The sequence below is a fragment of the Glycine max genome, chromosome 10, assembly GCF_000004515.6.
Source record: "Glycine max cultivar Williams 82 chromosome 10, Glycine_max_v4.0, whole genome shotgun sequence".
In the NCBI taxonomy this organism is placed as follows: domain Eukaryota; kingdom Viridiplantae; phylum Streptophyta; class Magnoliopsida; order Fabales; family Fabaceae; genus Glycine; species Glycine max.
The window spans coordinates 3,530,584-3,544,018 of NC_038246.2; the positions used below are offsets into that span (position 1 = coordinate 3,530,584).

At 29.0% G+C, this 13,435-nt stretch overlaps 2 protein-coding genes across 3 annotated transcripts; one reads left to right on the forward strand and one right to left on the reverse strand.

The window, feature by feature from the left end:
* Positions 1-3,435: 3,435 nt before the first annotated feature.
* On the reverse strand, positions 3,436-4,116 carry LOC100817833 (mitochondrial import receptor subunit TOM9-2). The gene has a single exon (XM_003537057.5). The coding sequence runs from the start codon at positions 4,022-4,024 to the stop codon at positions 3,731-3,733; it is 294 nt and encodes a 97-aa protein (XP_003537105.1). The 5' UTR covers positions 4,025-4,116; the 3' UTR covers positions 3,436-3,730.
* A 722-nt stretch (positions 4,117-4,838) lies between these two features.
* LOC102667717 (uncharacterized) lies at positions 4,839-6,707 on the forward strand. 2 transcript variants are annotated; one of them, XM_006588642.4, is made up of 5 exons: positions 4,839-5,136; positions 5,480-5,593; positions 5,721-5,819; positions 5,912-6,007; positions 6,258-6,707. In XM_006588642.4, coding segments are annotated over exons 1-5 (516 nt in total). In that variant the 5' UTR covers positions 4,839-5,135; the 3' UTR covers positions 6,464-6,707. The 2 variants fall into 2 exon arrangements, with proteins under 2 accessions (XP_006588705.1, XP_006588704.1); XM_006588641.4 differs by having other exon boundaries at positions 4,847-5,136; positions 5,718-5,819.
* Positions 6,708-13,435: the final 6,728 nt, after the last annotated feature.

Here is a 13,435-nt window from a genome sequence, read left to right on the forward strand (position 1 = left end):
AATTTCGTTAAGTATAATGCTAAAACTATAAGTTTAATATTATAAATAGTACTACAATAGTAAAAACAAATGGTGGAATATAGAAAATATAAAACATAATAACAAAAATAAAATAAACTTTTCATATATCATTATTAATATCTTGACGTATAATGTTGAAATAATAAATAATTAGTGTAATTGTTAAATTAAAAAAATTTAATAAATCCTAGGAGTACTAAAAATTTGTTTTATTTAAAAAGTATAATAAGAAATTTTAATAAATATTTTAAGGAAAAATATAAAAATTTAATAGTTAAAAGTTAGAGTTTTAAAAAATATTACTTGAAATAATATTTTAAAAAACCATAAAAGCTACTAAAAAATTATTTACCAAATAAGCAAATTTTTTTCGGCTAATAAACAACTATTTCCTAAAATGATTTACCGAACAATACATTTTGTGTGCTTGGTTTACCATTGCAAAGTCAAACGGGATTTCACACATTCATAGGCACCTAATACATGAATCAGATGAAGCTTTAAAAGAATGTTGGTTAGGTTGGGTTGAAGCTAACCAAACATGCTTATAGTCTTGATAGCAAAGGTTAAAATTATTAACAATGGAAAAGTATGAGAAGAAAAATGCTAAAAATTTTGGTTGGGAATTAAAAAACAAAAATCCAAAAAAGTTTAAGAACAAAAAATATTAAACCCATTCATATTTTATATGTTTTATGAATAATGAAACCTTTTAAAAAAATTTATTACCATTGTATTTGAAGGGTTATATACAATAGTTTAAGTTTCTAGCAACTAATTAATATATCATTAATGATTTCATGGTAAAATTATATTAATTTAACAGATATATATATATATATATATATATATATATATATGCTTAATTATAGTTTTTACAATTTATCAAAAAATATATGCAATTGATAAAATAATGAAACGTCAAATAAAAATCGTAACAATTAGAAAAATGTAAATAGATAGACTTAATTGCACGTTTAATTCTTTAAGTGTCCTAATTTTATGATTTTGGTCTTTTGCCATTCTAATTGTGATAAATAGATGACTACCTTCCTCCATAAAAATACTATGAGCACTCCTCCTTCTTCCTCCTTTTCTACTCATCGTTGACTATGAGCATTGTCAGCACTCAACTGATCAACAATCATGAACATTCCAAACCTCGAAGATTCCAAAAGTTCAACCTTGCAAGCCCAAAATCGTTGATTCTTAACAATAAATCACAATCGACCAATTATGGGTTTTATTTTTTAAAGGGTCAAACCTGAAAACAAAAATTAGGGGTTTTATTATTTTGGGTCAAATAAGGAGAAACATAAATGTTTAAGCCTAAGAAAAGTCTCAAGTCTCATATAATATATATTATGGGGGAAACTGCACCATTGCCTCCCTAGCTTCTTCTCCGTTTTCTATTTTGTTTTTGCTAGTTCAAGTTTCAGATTGAATATTAAATTAATAATTGCATTTCAAACCAACTCGGGAAATCTAGAATGGAGTTCTTAAAATTGATGTTATAAAGATTGTTGCTCTCTACTGAATCTGACGCTTTGGGTGCACCTTCCAAACTATTGGAACAAAACTGGCTGGAACGAGCGAAGTACTTGGTTCAAGATTGATGAGTCAACGTTAATATTTAACACTCAATCTCTCAATTAGGATTATGGGACTAAAATTACTAACTTTTCAAAGTTAAAAAACTAAATATCTTAATTTTAAAATAAAAGGACAAAATTTACCAATTACAAAAATAGACGAACAAAAATTATATTTTAACCTTATTATTTAGAAAAACTGTTTATTTTTTTTACTGAATTTAGAAAAACTGTCAAATAATAAAGCTCATCATTCACCAATTTTTTTTATAGTGAAACTTATTAAAATAGAAAACAATCCGTATAGTTTCATAATTTTCATTAAATTCAAACAAATAACATGCATGTTTGTTTCATTGATGCATTACCTTCCACCAACTTTTTTGTGAAGGAACCCAAGTGTTAGCTATGTGGTGAGATGCATCGGAATTGATGCTGCCATAAATTGAACGGGAAAACAAACATAGCTACTAATGTTTGGAAAAATACGTTCGAGAATATAATAGCTCTCAACAAACAAACAATTTAAGAAACCAAGAGCAACAAACCCCAATTTATCAACATCGGATCGCTGATGTGTGAAAATAGACCAATGGAATGGATTATTGAAATGCAACCTCGTGAATTGAAAAACAAACAAATTTTGTTGTGGAACATCAAGCTGACCCATGTATAATTTTCATCTCTTAAATTTCCAAATTCATGATTTTGATTTCCTTAATTTTTAATTACAACATTTGATTCTTCTATTTTATAAATTGATGATTTTGATTCCCAAGTAGATTATTAACTAATAATTATAATTATTAGAAATATTAAATTAATTATAAATTAAATAAAAATTATTACTCATTAAAAAAATTAATAAAAGACTATTAACTTTAATGTAATGTTGATATCTGAGAAATCATGTGTGACAAAAGAGGTATAAGAGATGTTTGTGGAAAAGAGAAGGAACACAATGTAGTGAAAAATTAAAATTAATAATTTTTTTAATAATTAATGGTTTTAATTAATTTATAATTAATTTAATAGGACCAAAATCATGAATTTGAGAAATCAAGAGGACCCGAAATAGTAATCTAGCCTTCATTATACCATTCTGTCAAATGCTCCTCCGTAAGTTATTTTCCATACTCCAGGAATGGTTGTTTAGTGTTTTCCCCAATTGGAACAATCAGCCAATCCTAAAACTACTTCCTCTCCATTTTTTCTCTAATTCCAAAACCCATGTGAATTGACACAAGAATCAGAAACCACCAGACCCCAACGCAGCATCAGTAGCAACTGGCACTTTGATAGTGCTGGTCATAACCAACCACATAAACCACAGATCTAGTGGACAATAATATCCTCCAAGTAACAAAAATCGGTTTTGGTGGCAGTGAGCCTATATAGAGCAATGAAGTGACAGTACAGTGGAAGATAGAAGATTCTTATTAAATCAGCCAAGCAGAGGAAACGGTTTGAACTTCAACAGGAAAGGAAATCACAAGAGATGATGGATAAAATTGAAATGATACTTGAATTTGGATCATGTGACAAAAACATATCCCCACAAGAGATTATGTTTATTTGTAATAAAGTGAAAGAATTTAACAGCGCCCCACCATCAATAAAAGAATTCAAGCTCCCCATGTCTCCCCCACCTTCCCTTTCCAAATCAATCTCCAATGCCAAGCACCGTATTTGTAGCCAAAACTACTCTTGACAGTTACCAAATCATAAACTATAGAAGTGTGTCTCAAAAACAATCCCCAAAAGAAAAAAGGAACAGTTAAGCTTGATCTTCAGTATGTAACTAGTCTAAACATATGGAATATGATCATAATTGTAGCTAAATATCATTCAATTTAGGATATGAAGCCCATTTTCAAGTAACAAGTTCATCACAAAATAGAAATAACGCATACTGAAATAGAATCATTCTACTAAGCAGCAGGTAAATTACACTCAGCAACCCGCGTTTTAACAACTAATGACATATGGTAAATCGTAGGAATACACAAAACTCCTCAAAGTAAGGTTTTAATCAAAATCCAGAACAGTTAAAAAAAATTATTGCAACCGTAAACCCTAAAAGCAAGAAATCTGATCTGAGAGAAAACCTCAAATTTTCATTTGGGGGCGGGGGTGCCGAGGAGGCTGGCCTGCTGGAGCTCGAGGTCGTTGAGCTGCTGCTCGCGGTCCATCTCGACGATCAGAGGGACGACGAGGACGAGGAAGGTGGTGCCGGCGATCCACGCGGCCTTGCCGGTGCTGCGGAGGAGCTTCTTGGCGACGAATGCGGCGTCGACGGCGGCTTCCTTGCCGCGGGTGACGATGGAGGAGCGCGAGATCTTCGCCAGGACGGAGCCTGAGTTGTTGCTTGGTCTTTCTGGGAGTGAGACTCCACCTCTTCGGGACGCCATGGGAATCAATCAATCAATCAATCAATTAGGGTTCTTCGCAATTTTGTTCTCACCCTAATTCTACAGGACTCACCACTCTCTCTTCTCCTTATACCCTTCTTATACCCTATAGTGTGACGTGGATACTACTGTTACCGTGCGATTTCACGCCAATTATAATTATATTTTTTATTTTTTTTATAAAATGTATCATTGCATTATTATTATTATTATTTAAATTTATTTTTAGTATTATTTATTGATTTTTTAAAGGTGATTTTATATATTATGGAATAATTTTAAATTATTAGAATGACAGTAATTTTTTATATTGTAATTAAGAAAAAATTGTGAATAAAAAACATTACAAAAAAAGAAAATATATTCAGAATAAAAAATAAACTGATTTTTTTATTTGTAATAATTAGGATTATCTCCTCTCTTTTTTATGAGTCTTAATAATTTTAAGAGTGATTTGGAAAAATAATATGAATTATCAAATAAATTCAATTATACTAATTAAATAATTTTTTTGTGAAAGAATTAAAGGAATTTAGGATATTTTTATATATATTTGAATCATAAATTTGAAAATGTTTCATCTAGTATATGTTTTTTTTAATTATATGATTATTATTAAATTATTGCGTAATTTCTCATTTATTATTATTAACATAAAAAAATAGAATTCAAAAGTTTCAACATACAATAAATCTTAAAATAATATTTTTTCAATTAGCTAACAGTATCATGGAGTGCTCCACCTTACCTAATCGCTAATGGAACCACCAGAATCCACTTTACCTATATGTAACCGCCATTAGGTTTTTCATACATTAAGATTCTGCTTTTATAAGTAAAATGCCATAGTTCTTAGTACCAGTGTACCACTCATGTGATCTGAATTCTGAACAATTGGACCGACTTGGTGTTCAAGTAAAGAAATATAATTGCCACTTTTCAGTTTTTCTTGTTTTTTTTTTTACTTCTTCTTTACTCATTTAACAGCAACGGCTTGGTTGTTGTGCATAGAGGCTGCCCTATATAAACCACAACAAGTTTCAACTTTTGAAGGGTTCCATTTTTTCAACACCAAATCTATTCCAAACTCTGATTTTAAACAGCACATATAAGTGAGTTTCCTTCACACATCTTCTCTATTGCAATGCTTAACAGAATCGTGTCAAAGTTCCCTTGTTCTATGTTCTTTCACTTTGCTTTTAACCAATCAAACTACAAATGATATTTGACACCATGTTCATATAGTTGCAATTGGGAAACCATCCTTTGGAATTTTCAATTACAAAAATGGCAGAAGATCCCTTTTCGTTTCATCCATTTTTCAATTCTTGTTAACAACGTACAATATTTTATTTGGTTGTCATTCTGTGTATAGTTCTTGTCACTAGTATATATCATACAGTGTTAATCATTTCCCCCCACCTTTTATTTATGAACTTGTGTTGTTTTTTGAAGTGAATCCAAAGGTGAAAGTGAGAGTCCCAGAGCAAGAAGAAGAACTTGTTCATCCGGAAAACAATAGTGGAACTTGGATGTTTTCAAAGTTAATTGAGTTACTATACTTTAAAGGTAATTCCTTTGAATGTAGTTGGATTTGGTTTGTTTTAGCCACAATGTCTATCTCTTACCCTTGCAAATTTCTTTTCTTGAATTGTCTTCTAACATAACACTAAGTTCTTATCTTTGAGATCAGAAGAGAAGAATCAGAATCAGAATGAATGTCCACCCTCAATTTCCGAAAGCACAAAGGCTTGTACTCAACATGTAATAATGAGATCCACCCCTTCAACTAAAGGTTGAGATCTCCCTCACATATCTCTTTAACATTGCTTCTTTTGGTAAAGGTAGAAACTGGAGTAGATTTTGATGATGTTTCAACTTCCACAGGATTATTCAAGAGTATCAACCGAGTTGGTGAGAGTCCAAAAGTAAATGCAAGAGCTTGTTCTGTTATACGCCCACGTGCAGTCTTATCTAGTCCCGGTAATTGTTATTAGTGGGAAGAGAAAAATGCTAGTAATACACTCTCTAACACTATTTTGAACACATTATCTATCATTAGATGCGTTAGAGAATCTGTTGTTAGTACTTCTCTTGGTGGAAATTTCATGTTATGTGAAGATAGCACAAAAAGTTGGAAACATAAACTTTTATCTTTTTTTCTCCTAAGATACATGTTTTCACATCCAGCCAATATTCTAATAAATGGTACGAACTATCATTTTGCTTTCAGAAAATGATGGATTAATTGGAAGCATAAATGACTTGAACCACAGTGTATCTTCAGCTCACAGAAAGAACAATGCAAAAGTGAAGATAGAAGGCCAAGCTAAAGTTTTGTCTATTCAGGTGAAGGAAGGAAAATATTCGGACAAGGAGGAATGTGAGGCATTCAACAAAGGCAGAACTCCTTCCAAAGTGCATGTTAGAAACTTTTAATATTTAAGAGGCCATGCTTGAAAGAAGAGACATCAAAGAAGGTTCATTGAGTTGGGCTTTTATGATTACAATTTGAAATAGGAAATTCTTATGAGAGTGAAGTTTTGGCCGATCATACATGCCAGTGCTTCTTTAGAGTGTTCTGTATTTTTTAAAAATCTGACCATTTGTAATTTTGTGTGAATTGACAATATCTTAACGAGTTTAATTATTTTCAACAGGAAACACTAGTTGTTTCTCTTTCTATTACGAGCTCAGATATCCATCTTTTGTTTTTTTATTTTATATTTAGTATTATTTTTTTTGTCTCTATGTTTCACTTTTCATGGTCAAGTAACACTATTATGGAAGGGAAAGTTAAAAAATTATAACTAAAATCTACTTCAGCTGGCGGATAAATTTGTTTATGATATCCAGAAGAAATTGTTTTCTTAGGTAGTCTGGTAAAGTAAACACTGGAATCTTAACATTTTCTTAAGTTATATACAGTAGACATAGCACATGATGCAGAAAGATCCAGAAAACCCCAGCACTAGATGCCTGCTAGCATAGTTGAATCATATTAGCTGCCTCTTCAATCATATTGAAATGTGTTGTCTATCCTTTCTATCTATTCACAACTTTCTTGAGCGCCCCTTAAAATTTACTTCATTATTTGTGTGCATGGACAAAAAATAAGTTGATAAAACAAAGAAAAATCTTCCTTTTGTAATTAATGTCATGACTCTGTTATTATATTCTAAGGATATGAGAAAAACGAGAAAAAACTAAAAAGGTTAATTAAAAAAGAGTAATTCACAATTAATTGAAGCAGGTGCTCCCACTGAAATTGTAGGATTGCACCCAACATCCTCCGTGCAGAAAGTTTGCGATTTGAATTTTGAAGTCTCAGAACTTCAGTGCTATCAAGCAAATAATGGGAAAAAAATCAATATAACATAATCACAAACCTTGAGTAACTTTGATATTTTTAATTTGGTTGCTGTGTGACAAGGTAAATATACAGTACCTACAAAAGGTCACAGCCAATATGGATCATAAAGTTGGAAAATAGAAATAAATGCCACAGATAGGGTACAACACACACACAAACAGAAATCAACTTGTGGCATTACAACGTAGAACTTTCTGAAGTAGAGGAGATATTACAAGCAGGTTCTAGTGTAGGGGAAATGGTGTTTCCATTTCTGGTTAATTAAAAAAAAAAATCTGTGTATATACTTTCTGCACTTAAAGAGGTTCCAATGTCCTAAAGACCAGCCATTGTTTCCAATCACAAACACCATGAACCATGAGAAAAACAACTACTCAAACTCCCTAATTGTAGCAATTTTAGGCTTCAAATTTCAAATTTGAATACGGTTCACAGCAGATGTACCTTACAGAATTCCAACTACCCAATTTGACTTAGTAAAATGTGAATCTTAGAAAAATATAGATCATCCTTTAAGTGCTTGAGGTCATCAGCTTCGATTTTTACCAAGCACGGTATGCTAATTTTCAATATTCTAATTCCAGCAATATGCCTTTCAACCTTCAAAATTCAAATCTACAGAAAAATCATATTCAATTATCTTGGACAGTTGTGGCCAATAATTAAATAATTAAAACGATCCCACACACTATTTTTGCCAGCCATTCTTCCAACTTCGTCCTGTTTTCTCCTTCCATTCCAGATACTATCCACTATGAATTGCTCCTAGCAGCTAGGATGCCTATATTTAGAGTTTAGGGTGAATAAATTATATTGTTATATCAAATCAAATATGTACAGAGAAGGTAAAAATATTTATTTACATCAGACCTTCCAACTTTTTTATATAGGGTTTGGTGTGAATAATAATTATACGAACGTAAAAGATAAAGTGATTTAAATTTAAAAGAGATATATGAATCACAATATGATTATCATTTTGCTAATGTATACACTCTTAGCATGTAATTAAAACTTTTTCAAATAAATTATCCACACCCACAAACGAGGATCGTGAGAATACACACAAATATTATACCGTACAAACATAATAATAAATATAAAAATTTAACATGAGTTAACACCTTTTGTTTACGTCCATCAAATCGTCTTTTAAAAAGTATTTCACTACAAGTGTATCATTTTATAAACCTGAGTACTTCACTCACAAGAAATGATAATACTCTCACACAAAGATATTTTTCTCTCAACAAAGTGATTTTGTTTCACAATTTTTCTTCTCATACACTCTTTCTTCATGTGTTATGTTTCTCCATTAATTCTCTTCTTTATTTATATAGTGAAAATTGTTATCAACTATAATAAGAAATTGAAATAAAAATAACTCCATTCAACTAAGGTTCATCTAGTAAAATACAATCTTTTACTTTACATTTAAACTATCTAAATTTTAATGATAAAAATTCAATTCACAGTATACATACACCTTATTTTTTAACTTAAAACTCTACCTAATAAGCTACATCTCTTGATATATTTTGTTAAGATAATTTTCAGTCATAATCAGAGTTGGGTATGCTGGTAACCTGACTCCGCAAAGCCGCAACTTGCAAAGTCCCACTGAATTCAAAAAATGAAAAATTAACTTGTGTTTGCCTGGGAGAGAAAAATGAGAATTGGTAAAAATAAAAAGACTTAATTGTATTTTTTTCTCTATCACAATTGCGTAATTTTTATCTTTTATATCTCAATTTGGTCTCTGAGTTACCAAAGTTGTAACATTTTTAGTTTCTTAAATTTCATAATATTGCGATTGAAACTAATTTTTTTGGGACAAATGATGCAACTGAACTTTGGAAACTGAAATTTTACCATTACAAAACTTAAGGGATCAAAAGTACAACTAAATAAAAGAAAAAAATTTAAAAAAAAAACTATTATTTGTTATTATCTTAAAAAAAATAGAGCAGAAATCTATTACGAAAAGAATTTGTTATTGTTGTTACCATTTATTTGTCAATAAAGATTTTTCTTATTTTATTAGGAAGAAATAATCACCTTTCTTTGTTTTGGTTTATAAAGCAGTAAATTGTTTGGAAGCTAAAAGCAAAAATCAAAAGCAGCAAGCACGAACCAAAAGTTGTTATCAAAGAAAGAAACAGAGGTAAGGTCGCACTCATACATTTACGTGTGATAACACAACTAACAAGATTGGGCAAATTTATCGTGGAAACAGAAGAAATACATATAAATTGGTTTACAATTAAGTGCATGTTTTGACTTATAGTTAGAAATGTTACAATGTTCATTTTAATATAAAATAAAATAAAAAACACAAAAGTAAAATTTTTGATCCGACCATAAAATAATTTTTGCCTCAAACTTAGTTCTACAAAAACATGTTCATGTCAGCATTGGTAAAATTAATTTTAAATATAATTGATTTTATAAAATTAATTTTAAAATGATGTAATTTATATTTAAATATTTTTTATTATAAAATCAAGTATTTTTTTAAATGAGAAAAGAAATGATATTAACCCAACTCCAAGCAATTACAGAAGCACAAGATGTGCCAAAATAATAGAAATTAAGAGTTAACAGTAATATTGAATATAAAATTTTAGATCCCAACATAAAATTTATTCAAAATTACTTGAATTTACAATCAATTTAAAATTATTCATCAATGAAATCAAACAACCTCAAAATCAAATTTTTAACTTGAAACCTAATTCTCAAAATCCCTGTGTCCACACATAGGCACTGAACCGAAAGGGTTGTAAGGATGAGTGGGTCACGGTCTTGTGTGGTGGTCTTCAATTTTACTTTTCCCGAGTCGTGTGATGTCTGGTCCCACCTTTGTCCCCTTGTCGTTTGGAATGCATACCACACTCCCCCATTCTTTCAGTTTTATATATTTTTATTTCTAACGCCCCGTTTTTGCAAATATCGATCTCTTCTCTTCTCACGTCTTCGCTCGCGCTGCTTGTAAAATCTAAAAAATAATACCATTAAATTACTTGCTCAGAAACATATTATATTACTACCAAAAACTTAATTCTTATCGTACCAAATAGACTTTGACCATTTGTTAATTGTTATCTCCTCGTGAGTCATTGCCTTTGATTTTTAATGGGGAAGACTAATGATGACACACCCCAACTCATTTCTTCACCAGTATATAATAATTTTATGAATTTTGCTTCAAATCATTGGCTTTTTAGATGGTTAAGATAAATTAAGAAAATAAAACAGGAAGTTTTATTATATCCATTTTAATTTATTATTTAGTAAATTATGGATGAAAAATTATTTTTTATCCTATCCTATTTATTAATTAGTTCAAAAGTTAAGAATAATAATATTAACGATGAGATTGACAATAATGATGACATTAATAATAATAGCCATGATTAATAATATGAGGTGATGATTAATAATATGAGGTGATGGAGATGATAATTGTAATAAATTTGATGATAATAATCAAGTAGTCTCATAAAAAATATTTATAATTAAATTTTAATTTAATCATCTATTATGTTTTAATTTTTATTTAATTGTCATTGTTAGTTGTTGTTGCTGCATGTTTCTGTATAATCACACAAGCAATTCTCTCTCTCTATATATACAACTTTGAGTAAATCTTATGTTTCACATTTTTTAAGTAACTCAAACTGATTTTTTTTTATCAAACAAAAGAGATTTGGTTGATTTGTGAGTTTTTAAAACTTATTTGGTCAAAGAAACTACCTAAACTGTGTCTAATTCCAGTTCGTGTAGTTGTTTATTCGAAAATCATTATAATTTTAAAGGTACAGCTAATCAGGTATTTTCCTGGAAAAAAAAAGCTAACCATGTATTTTCCTAAAAAAAAAAGCGAGCTAATCATGTAGTATTGAATTTGAGATTCAAATTTCTTACTAGAAGCATTTAAATTTATTTTATAAATATTAAAAAGAGACAGCAGAAAATTGTATTTTTTTTTCTTGTTCTTTGAATTGTTTACTTTAAAATTTGTGTACATAGAACAAAATAAAAAAAAAAAGTAGATATAATTATATATGTGTAGGTGTGACATTGTGACTAATTAGTCATGAAATATGATTAATTATCAACGGGTTAATTCTTTTTAGAACGACTGATTCAAGAAAGAAATTGTGTTATTGATCCACTCCAAAAAAACATTTTAGCAATCATTGAACCAAAAATTTTATGCAACATTACTCCTACAAAATTGAGGTAAAGGAAAATAACAAGACAATCTATAAATAAATATAAATAAAAGAAAAATGTCTTGAAAAGATAAATTTCGTTGTTTTGGCAGAGAACCTAGTTTACACCATATTTTATGATATTTATAATGTTCTTTGAAGTGTTACAAACATCTGCCATTTTCGATAACTACATGAGCCGTTATCAAAGAATCTGAACATTTTTCCACATTTTTCATGAGTCGTTAACTTTCACTACTTATTTCTCTCTCTCTCTCTTTTTTAGCAAACCATGATTTCATATACATTTATCCTTTGAAAAACTAACTGCAACTCTTTTTCACAGTTAAGGTTTGATTATGACACTTCTCGGTCTAATTTAATTGTGTTAGCCGTCATAATGTCAAAAATGATAATTTTAATTATTAGACATCAGAAACAATTATTTTAATAGTTAAAAGATGATTATTTTAATAATCATCTTTAGTACTAAGTCAAGTTAAAATTCATTTAGATTGAGACCGAACCAATCAATGACCATTAACCGAATTAACCGACTCAATTAGAATTAGGCAATTAGCTGTTAGCTGATCATAAATAACTGTTCTCTATTGCAAATATTTTTAGACAACAAGATCATGTGAATTTACAAAATTGAAAACCGCTCTAACATGCATAAATATCAGACAAATAAAAGTAAATTTGTTTTAGTACATAATGTTTATAAATGACAAAAAAAAAATGTACAATGTAGCCTTTGGTTTGCGTTGCAACCTTTCCTTTCCTCCTAATAATCCCACAGTACAGGACCGAGTCATTTACAGTTGCCTTAGCCCCCAAATTATTTAAGGCTTAAAATTTTGTATATTTTTTTTAAAAAATATATATTAATTATTAATTTGAATTATTATATGTGAAAAAAACATTATATTTAAATTTTACGTAATTATTTAATCACAATTTATCATGTATGATAAATTTATTAATTTTTAAAATAATTATCCTAAAGTAATTTAAACGGTAATATATGATTGAATGATAGTGTAAAATTATTTTACATTCTCAATACATATGCATTAAATTTATTACATGTTATTATTTTTATTAGTAAGACTACAATTTTAAAATTACATTAATTGAACAATTGAAAGCTTCGAACCAATATGAATTATGAAGAATGTTGTATTATTTATGAAAATATTTTAAGTTGTACCAAATATTATAATATCAAAGATTTAGATTTATTTTTAAAAATAAAAATATTGCATGAAGTATAGAGAAAATAAATTTGTATTTCACTAAAAAAATATTAGTTATTTTAAAAAAATGATTATTTTTCAAATGTGTAAATTGTTTTTACAATGTTATTTGGTAATACCTATAATTATTGTTATTGTTGAAAGTTGTTTTTCAAAATTAAAACTATTAAAAATTTCTTTATATTAACTATGTTAAAAGATAAATTAAATGTTTTGTATGGTTTTATAAATTGATAGTAAAAATTTAGAAACACTTCATTATATAATTTTGAATAGTAATTTTGTAATTGATAAAAAAAATGAGATTGAACAAATTATATTCAATTAATCTTTAAATATATCATGCCACGGTATGTGTGTAATAGTGCATCTCACGATAGGAGGACGATAAATTGGGGACTGATGATGAATGTATTGTGTAGTGTCCAATTGCAATTCAGCAATTGTGCTTGACTCGAGCGAGCCAGAGTGTAGACAAAGAAAAGGACGAGAGAGAATCTAGGAGCAGAAGAAAATATAGTAATAATAAAAGTACAATCAAGTTAAAGTGAAAACATCAATG